Source organism: Pteropus alecto, unplaced genomic scaffold (assembly GCF_000325575.1).
Source record: "Pteropus alecto unplaced genomic scaffold, ASM32557v1 scaffold170, whole genome shotgun sequence".
Taxonomy (NCBI): Eukaryota; Metazoa; Chordata; class Mammalia; order Chiroptera; family Pteropodidae; genus Pteropus; species Pteropus alecto.
This window is the reverse complement of record NW_006429634.1, coordinates 1,965,516-1,975,066: the sequence shown is the minus strand read 5'-3', so window position 1 is coordinate 1,975,066 and position 9,551 is coordinate 1,965,516. Positions and strand designations below refer to the sequence as shown.

Here is a 9,551-nt window from a genome sequence, read left to right as displayed (position 1 = left end):
GGGAAAGAGCCTACCCATCCCAGGGCCTGGGGGAGGTGAAGGAGCCCTGCACCCGAGCCTGGCCTTGGGCTCAAGCCAGTAAGCTTCAAATAGCAGACATCCACTTTCTGTGGGCTGCCAGGCACTCTCTTCCCATAGCCTCACTTTATTCCTCCATAAGATGGGCATCATTGACCTACCTCACGAGATCTGACTCACTGGTTGCTCCTCTCTCCTTCCCCTTCCCTAAAAGTGGGAGTCTGGGTGAACGAAGACGCTGCAGGAGGTATGGACCGAGGAGCTTTTCTTTGGCATTTGTGAGAACTGGCTTCTTCTCTGGAATTTACAGCTTTGTGACCGCAGCTGCCACCAAGTTCACTTGGCAAAGGGTCTGAAAAAGTTCTGCCTTCCTCTAGGTGAAGGGGGTCCCATGCTTGTGTCCACACTTACCCTCTCTGTCATCTGGGTGCCTTTGTGCAGTGTGCCCCCAATACAACTGTACGTAGCACCTCTGTTTGTGCCCTTGGGCAAGTCATGGTTTTTTTCTTTTTTAATTTATTATTATTATTTTTAAAGTGGTTTATTTTATTTTATTTTTTCCCCTCTTTAATTCCCCCCCTCACTTCCACCCCTGACCTATGGATGTTGCCGTTTCCCTTCTTTTTTAGGAACTGGATCTCCGAAGGCGGGGCATTTCCCCCCGCAAGTTCGGGGTGTGCACCCGGGGCCTGGCACCCCGGGATGTGGTCCGTGGCTCCACCTGGGGCACGAACCCAGGACCTCCTGTGTGTAAAGCAGACGTGCTAACCACTACACTATAGAGTCACCCAAGTCATGGTTTCTTAACCTCTTTCTGGGCCTCTGAGCTTCAGCTTACCTATCTATAAAATGAAGTTCTACAGTTATTTCTTACATGTTCCCAGAGCAGTTTGGAGGTTCACATACATTACAATGTCTTCCTTAGGCATTTCTGGGCCCTCTGAGGAACAAGAGATTGTTACAGCCTCCAGGATGTGTTTACAAGCAGAATGCGGAGGCTGTGAAATGTGTGCCATATCAAGATCACACAGATCGGAATGGGAGCCTCCAGACTCCTACCTGGGCTCTGTTCCAAGCCTTTCCTACTGGAGCCAGCTGAGACCTCTGGCCTGCTGGGAAGCAGAGCCAGGCCTGGGAGGACTGGGTCTTAGTGGACCCAATGTTAACGACTATACTGGAAGCATGTTGAAATCCCCCAAACCCAAGAGTTAAACAACCTCGGGGCCACAAAGCATAGCATCATCATCCTCTGCACCAAGGCCAGAGAGCACCTTAGCAGCTGCTGGGAGTGGGGCAAGGGGTAGCTGGACTGTAGGGCTGGGTCTGGTTTTCCACATCTGTAAAACTAGTGCTTGGTAACCATTCACTGCTATTGTTATAATGTTATGATCATTAGAAATACCATAAGCTTCCTGATCCTTTGAGGGCTCAGCGGCACCCTCTAAGTGCCAGGCCTTGTGTGAGTCCCGGGGCCACGACGGAGCAAGACTTCAGGAGCTTGCAGGTGAGTGGGCAAGACGGATAGTTGGTAAGTTTTATCATGGGAGAGTGTCGAAGGCTGGAGGAGCCCGGAGTGCGTGAAGACGGTCTTAACCCAGGCTAACTGAGGCTGGTGTCAGTGAGAAAAGTTTTCAGAACAATCCAAAATCCATGGTGTAGTTATTGTCTCCATTTTTCAGATGCAGAAACCAAGGCTTGGAAAGGTCACACAGCTGTTCACTGATGGAGCTAAACTCTAACCCGGGGCTGCCTGGCTCTAAAGTTGGAGCATTCTCACCGACAGCACCCCAGGTCTGGGACCCTTCTTCCTGGTCTACTCTTGGGGGTCCTGGTTAAAGGGTGAGCAGGAGCCTGATCATGAAGGGCCTCAAACCCAGGTTCTTTCTGAAGGTTTTAGGCAACCATGATGGGTTTTCAAGTGGGGAGGCGGGTAGTAGGGGCGGCATAGCCTGGAAGGCTACAGAGGAGTAAGTTTGCTGGAAGAGGTGGCCTTGGATGTGGGAAATCTAAACAATCCCAGACTCACCTGCTACCCATAAGGAATGACGACATGTGTAGGAGTGCTGGGGATCAACATCTTAGGACTCAGGTGTGTCCTTAGGGGCCGGGAAACCAGGGTACTAGGAAGACCCAAAGATCCAGTGCCTGGCCGCTACGAGCCAGAAGAGAGGGAGGAGGCCTGAATTCACACCTGGGCCCAGGTTGGGCCAGGCAAGAAATTGAGGGTGGGCGTGGGGGGCAAGAGAAGAAGGGTTGTTTCTATTTCCCAGGGTGGACATCAGAAATAGGGTTGGGTGGGGTGGGGTCCAAAGGGCTGAGGCCTAGGAGATATTTCCTCTTTCTCACAGTGCAGAGCTATCTCACTCCTGCAGCCTCCCACCTGCTTCACCCCTGCCTTCTACCTGGTAAGTGCTGGCCAGGGTGCTCAGGGAGAAAGAGGCTTAAACAACCAAAGGCCCCTTGCCTGTACCCCCAACCCCACTGCACCTTAGAGGGGAAAGATTGAAAAACCAAGCCAGCCAGAAATAAGGCTCCTTCAGCCCACAGTGGCCTCATCCAAACCCCACTTTTAATGCAAAACTAAATCCCAGTCCAGCGTGAGCCCCACGCTTAGTCCCAAATCCAACCCCCATCATACAGCTAAGCCAACCATACATAGCTCCAGCTTTGTCTGCAGACTCAGCTCGACCTCAGCCTTACCAAGGAACCCTAACTAACCTCAACCAGTCTCCATGTCAATTATAACCCCACAGCAACCTAATCTGAACTACACCCCCATTTCCAAACCTAACCCTAACACTTGCCCTATCCCCAACCTCAGCTCTGTTCTAACCCTGACCCTAACCTCAACTCGAATCCTAACTTGAACTTCTATCACTAACTGCTACATCATCTTCTCTAATATGACCCCAATTCCAACATGTAACCTAAGGCTGATCTTGACCCAGATTTTGCCCTAACCCTGCTCAACTTCACCCGGCCTCAATCCCAGCCCTAGCACCACCGTCGGCTACACTCCTGATCTGTGCCTGGTGTTCACCTTCATCCCAGTGGAAATAAATTTCACCCTTATGTGTATCTTGAGCCTCACTTTCAACCCAAACTCCATCCATAACCCTAATGTTCCCTACCCCATCCCTAACCCTCCCTGGTGCTCACTCCCATCCAGCTCTCAGCTAGCAGAGGCCACCACATGGCTGGACTGGATGTGTAGACCTCAGTGTAAACACATAAACACACACCTCTCAGCATGCACATGCACACCTGAGTGTACATACACACACCTCAGTGCGCACAGACACACACACCTCTCGGCATGTACATACACACACCTCAGCACACACACACACACACATCTCTCAGCATACACATGCACACCTGAGCATACATACACACACCTCACCACACACACACACACACACACACACCTCTCAGCATGCACATGCACACCTGAGCATACATACACACACCTCAGTGTGCACAAACACACACACACCCCAGAAATGGGGGAAGTTCTATCTAGCTCTGAGGGTGGCCTGGAAAGGCAGATAGAACGAATGTTCCCTGCCCCTCCCTGGGGCCGGACCCCTTTGTAGTTCCCTCCTTGTTAGGCTCTACTCCCTGCAATTCCTTCAATATTGACTTTCCCCACCCGGGGATTTCCACCCCCGACCCCTTCCTTGGAGCTCACCTGGCTTCCAGCCAGGTTTATTTGTAGGTTAGACCTATGGAGCTCCAAGGACTTCCCTTTGTCTCTGTCCTAGGGGCCCTGCTTACAACAGAACACAATAAGCACACACTGTGCCAGGGCACGGTCCTCATGGGGGTCAGAGCTTAGAGGGGCAGAGACGCACGCCAGGCAATCCCATCCAACAAAATCCCTGGTAGGGGAGTGTACCTGGTTCTATGGGGACTAAGAAAGGTTATTTAGCTGGGCCTTAAAGTAGAAGTAGGAGTTTACCTAGTGACAAGGAAGGAAAAGCCTTCCAGGCAGATGGAAAAGCACGTTCAAAGGCAGGAAGCTTGCTCAGGATGGATTGGGGAGGTGAGCCTGGCAGGACAGGCCAGGGTTGGGGAGATGAGTCAGGGCTAGTTGGGAGAGGCAGAGCAAAAGAGGAAGGCGCACATGGGGCGTGCATGGTTGGCAGGCAGAAACAGCAGGCCAGAGGAGGAGGAAGCCAGGGGAGCAGGGGCAGAGGAATTAGGAGGGATGGGGAAGAGCTCGTTGGAGGACAATCTGAGGCTGAAGGACAGGCAGGACAACCGGATCAGCACAGGATGAAGACAGGTTGTGTCTCAGACAGGCAGGTCACTAGAGATGCCAATGGAGGTCAGAAGCTGATGCTGCTATTGATAAAAATAATAACCGAATGACCTTTTACTGAGTGCTCTGTGTGTCAGGCATTGAGCTAAGCATTTTTATAATCTTATTTAATCCTCAGAATAACTCTGCAAGGCAGGTATTATTATTGGTCCTCAAAACACAATGGACACTGAGGCTTAGAGAGGGGAAACAATTTGTCCGAGTTCACACATATTGAAATTGGGCAATAGATAGAACTTGAACCCAGACCTGTGGGATGGCAGGGCTGAGTCCTCCCACAAAATCAGAGTGGCCACACCTAGTACCTGCCTTTGTCTGTAGCCTCATCTCTCATCAGTTGAAGCCCCCCATAACCTTCTCCTCCCCCTAGGCTGAATTACTCATATTTCTCTAAATATTCCAGGCCCATCTCACCTGCTGACTATCCCAAATGTAGCATCTTCCACAAAAAATGGCCTCTACCTCCAACCCCTTCTCTATGAAAATGTCCACTGGTTCTTCTTTGAGAAATTTTCCTGAACTGCTCTGATCCTGGGCAGGGTGAGGTGGCCCCTTCATTCCCTACCCCACTCCTGCCCATTCCCCTAATCAGCCTGCGTGGTCACAGTCTGGGCCCCCTCCACAAGGGCTGGGCTCGGTCTGCAGCCCTGCCTCAGTGCAAGGCCTGGCCCAGAACAGTTGTCAGTGTGTATGGTTGGTGAAATGCGGGATCTAGCTGGCTGTAGGTCAAAAGTAGGTGCGCAGGGAGGGGACTGATCTCTTATCTGCAGGGGCTATCTGGAGCCTTATCTGATAAGGCCTGAATTGACAGTGAGCAGATGAAATGTTGACAGGCCTCCTGGGTTACTCAGTAACCCTGCCTTCTTCAAAATTCCCACTGTTTCCCTTTGGCATCCAGAACCAGCCACTCCTCTCTCTTGGGCACTGCTGCCATGAACACCTTCCTGCTAGCCACACTGTGCCTCTTTGGGGCCTGGGCAGCTCTGGTAGGCGGGGTCACCGTGCAGGTAAGTCCTGTCCCTATCCTGGTCCAGTTGGCTCTCTGCCTCTAGTGCCAGAGGCCTATGCCCCGGTAGAGGACCTCCTCTTTGGGGGCTGGAGTGGAGATGTGTGTCAAAGGCTTGGCTCTTCCTCAGGGACCCCTTCTCAGTCCTGACATACACATTTCCCTTAGGACTTAGAGAAGAAAGGACACCAGATAAGCAGAAAATAAAAAGCCATTTGGGAAAGGCAGATGATTAGCCAATTTAACGAGTTCTAGCTACCTCTAGTACCTCGCTGCAGCCCCAATCACCCTAGGAAGAAAGGATGATTGGTTTCATTTTTCAGAGGAGGAAAATTGAGCCTCAGAGAAGTTCTACAACAGCCACGGCACACGGCTGGGAAACGAAGGAGCTAGATTCAACTCTAGACTTTACTCCTCAGTTCTGTGCTCAGCCAGAGCACTAGCTGGGGTCGCAGCACTCATGAGGGCATCCTGGAGGTCCCAACGGAACAACGTGCCCACTGGTGTGGATGCCAGTGACAGGACAGCCTGGCACCCAGCAGGGGCCCCACTTTCTGTCACAGCCAGGCTCTGGGAGGCTTTTTATTGCTTCTCAAACATTAACCAGACCACAGCCTGGAGCTGGGGGCTGAGTAATCAGCCGGCACCACTGTCAGGCAGGGGCGTAGACAGCCCCAGGCATGGCCACGTGGAACCAAGATGTCTGGGTGGGTCCTGATCCTAGTACTGTGCCTCTCCTTAAAAATCAGCACAATGGCTCCCACATATCATGCACCTATTGTGTCCCTGACACATCACATCCATATTCTCCATTCCTTGTATAACATGTAGAAACTAAAGCTCCCAGAGTTTTAACGACCTGTCCGTGGTCACAGGGCAAAATCAGGATTCAAGCCCAGTGTCCAGCTCTAAGTCCCGAGCTCTAACCACCTCATATTGCCTCACAGTGGAGCGTCTGTTTCCTATTTGCCACAATTACTGCTTGAGCCACTGGGGCTGGAGAGGGGCCAGCCCTGGGGGAAAATGGTCAGCCAGCAGGCTGCAGCCAGGCTCATGCTCTTGACATGTCTCTCTCAGGATGGAGAGTTCTCCTTTCCTTTGGAGTCAGTGAAAAAGCTCAAGAATCTCCAGGAGCCCAGGATTCGGAACCGCAGGCAACTTGATGGACCCGTGGATTCCACCCTCTGTAGCCATCCAAAGTTTCCTGAAGAACTCAAGCCTCTCTGCAAGAAGCCCAATGCCCAGGAGATCCTCCAGAGGCTGAGTGGGTTGCCTTCTCTCTGATGGGGGGTTTTGAGAATGCCCTGATTGGTGGGATTCAGAAGTGGGACTCTGATCTGATTGGTGAGACTAAGTGGCTTTGCTCTGATTGGTGGGTCATATGAAGCCCTCTGCTGTGATTCTCAATGGTAAGTGGGGAGGCTTACTTTAGGAAGGTCCTCGCTCTGATCGATGCATTGGTAGCACTTCTCCTGGTTCATCCAGTCTTAGCTGAAGCTCTTTTCTAGGTAGAATTTCCTCTGATTGGCTGGCTTGAGCAGTATCTTTATCCTGGTTTGGGGTGGAAAGCCCAGCTGGTCAGAGAGGATAGGCCTAGGTTTCTCCCAGGGACTGGGTGGCCCATGGAAAGGCGGGGGCTTTAGGGAGGGAAGCTGGCTCTCACAGGCCCCCATCTCTCCTGTCCAGGGGCCATTGCTGATGACCCGAGCGTCTGTGAGATCTGTGCCTACGCTGCCTGTGCTGGATGCTAGGGCAGCAGAGGCTCGCTGCCTTCTGCCCCTCTCCTGCAGGATGCTCCCACTCCTGGCAGCACAATCTGCCCTGCCCCCTGAATGGTGGATTGAGGCCAGAGACACCTGGGAAGGCCCATCCTTTGACACCATCCCAGCTGCCGGGTGCTTCCCAAGACCTACTCCAACCCTTAGTTAATAAACCAGATTCCAGAGTACTTCTGGTGTTGCTTTCATTTATTCCTTCGTCTCTCAGTCTACTCATCATCCAGCTTTGAGGATGCCTGACCCCGAAAGTTCAGGGTTTTGTATGCTAAGTGCAAAGTCCCTACTCTCTCTGCTAAGCTACCAACTACCACAAACAGACACTGACGGACTTTAAGCTCCAGACCACTGATGGGGGAGGTGGAATCTCTGCTTTTCTTTCACATCTCTTGGGGTCACCCAAGTCGCTAAGCCACATGTGAGAGCACAGGAGTCACAGAGGGTTACAAGATCTGCCCTGAGCTCTAGAGTATTCATGGTGTCTCAGGATCTGGCCACTGACCACTACAGCGTTGCTGATGAAGGACAGGGCACATTTCCCAAGTGGAGATTCAAGTCCTGTACCAAGAGAGGGAGGGTTCTTGACGGAGCACAGGAAAGAATTCAAGCACACACCAGAGTTAGAGACAAAGGAAAGTTTATTGGAGAAGGGGTAACGCTCCACAGACAGAGGGTGGTCTTCTCTCAGAGACAGAGTGAGAGAGCTGAGAGGAAGAGAGAGAGAAAACACAATGAGAAGGACCCCGAGTGCTTGGAAAATTTAGTTTATATATCATTTAGTGTCTATGAATTACAGTTTAAAGACTGTTTACCTATTTTCCTTTGATGGTATGGGTATACAGTGTGAAAGTAAGGATTTATAGTGTGAAAGGGGTGGGTATGTAGTGAGAAAGCCTGCTGGCATTTCCCAGGCTTTGATCTATAGGTTCCTCGTGGTTTTTGGCCATAGGGAATGAGTGTAGTGTACAACTTAAAGACTGTTTTCCCTTCATGGTATGGGTAAGTGATTTGTTAGTAATCCCAGTGAGAATCTTCTTTCATTCTGTAGGCTTCCTTGTGCGCTGGCCCATAGGGCTGATCAGCACATTGCAGTCTCTGAATATAGTTTGATTTAGTTCTAGTGCCTCCTCCCTACATCATTGCCTCCTGCCCTCCCCCAGGGCCCACACCCCAAGCTACAACTCTCAGCATTTCCTCTACTCCTCTCGCCTCTGCACTGCTCCTCTTCCCGGCGATGCAGGTGATGCAGTCCAGGGGATGCAGGACAGGGCAAATTTCCCCGAGTGATGGGGCGACCAAGCCCCGTACCAACAGAGAAGAAGGTCCCTTGGCAGAGATTGTAGAAAGAATCCAACACACACGCCCAAGTGAGAGTCAAAAGGAAAGCTTATTAGAAAAGGGGTAACACTCCACAGACAGAGTGTGGTCTCCTCTCAGAGGCAGAGAGTGAGAGGAACAGTGCAAGAGACAGAGTAAAGGCACTGAGAGGGACCCAGAGTGTCAGGGAATTCAGTTTATATGTCATTCTTTAGTTCCCATTTCCTTTGATATGGACATACAGTGAGGAAGGGGAAGAATACGGAGCATTGAAAAGGTAAGAATGTGTAGAGTGAAAGGCCTGCTGGCTGTTCCCAGCCATAATCCATAGGTTCCCCATGGTTTTAGCCATAGGGAATGACTCTTGGTTCCTGTTTCCCCTTCACAGGTGTGGGGAATGGGTTGTTAGCAATCCCGGTAGAAATCTTTCTCTGTTCTGAAGGTAGAGATCTTCCTCTGTCCTCCTGGCGCCTGTGTTATCGGAGAGTGGGGTCCTCTCCTGGCACGTTGTCCAGGTTCTTGATGTCTCGAATGAAGATTTGAGCAAGACACCGAAGTACAGTAGAAAAGTTTTATTAGAGAGGAAAGTACACCTCCAGAAGTGGAAGTGGGCTTGAGCTAGAGAAGCGTGCCTCAAAAGGCCTGATAACAAAGACGTCAGGGATTTCATCCCTTTTTTGCTGTGGGTGGTTACTTTTCTTAGAGGAGTGGGCTTCCTTGATAACTGAGATTGACAGGGCTCAGTGAGTTATCATTTTACTTTCTACACATGTTTGTTCTCAGAATTCAGTCTGTCATAATGATATTAATGAACTTCTGGGCATACGCATCATATTATAATGATGTTATAATGAGGCTCAGGTGAGTTGAAGGTCCTTGGGTCTTCATTGTGCAGATGTGACCGGCTTAAACTGTTACCTAATTCTCTGCCTACTGGTTTCTTCGTGTGAGTTAAAAAAATGCCTTCTGGCTTGCTTAATTGTGGGTGGATTAGGTGGACCCTGTCTAAGATAGGTTGACCTCAGTGTTTTTGCAGGCAGACCCGAAACCCCCTAACTAACTTTCCTGCCTACCTCTTTTGTAAGAGCCATGAACCCCCTTATTATTAGAA

General features: G+C 50.8%; 1 protein-coding gene across 1 annotated transcript; it reads left to right on the top strand.

Moving 5' to 3' along the window:
- The first annotated feature begins 5,232 nt into the window (after window positions 1–5,232).
- Window positions 5,233–7,296, top strand: GUCA2A (guanylate cyclase activator 2A). Its single transcript, XM_006903992.3, has 3 exons — window positions 5,233–5,349; window positions 6,426–6,612; window positions 7,035–7,296. The coding sequence occupies exons 1-3, from the start codon at window positions 5,275–5,277 to the stop codon at window positions 7,097–7,099; spliced, it is 327 nt and encodes a 108-aa protein (XP_006904054.1). The 5' UTR covers window positions 5,233–5,274; the 3' UTR covers window positions 7,100–7,296.
- The last annotated feature ends 2,255 nt before the right edge of the window (window positions 7,297–9,551 follow it).

Bases quoted from the DNA above. Each gene is read 5' to 3' on its own strand.
- GUCA2A (XM_006903992.3), top strand. From the start codon at position 5,275: ATGAACACCTTCCTGCTAGCCACACTGTGCCTCTTTGGGGCCTGGGCA. The intron at 5,350-6,425 runs GTAAGTCCTGTC...TGTCTCTCTCAG, and splicing joins TAGGCGGGGTCACCGTGCAG to GATGGAGAGTTCTCCTTTCC. The intron at 6,613-7,034 runs GTGGGTTGCCTT...TCTCCTGTCCAG, and splicing joins GGAGATCCTCCAGAGGCTGA to GGGCCATTGCTGATGACCCG.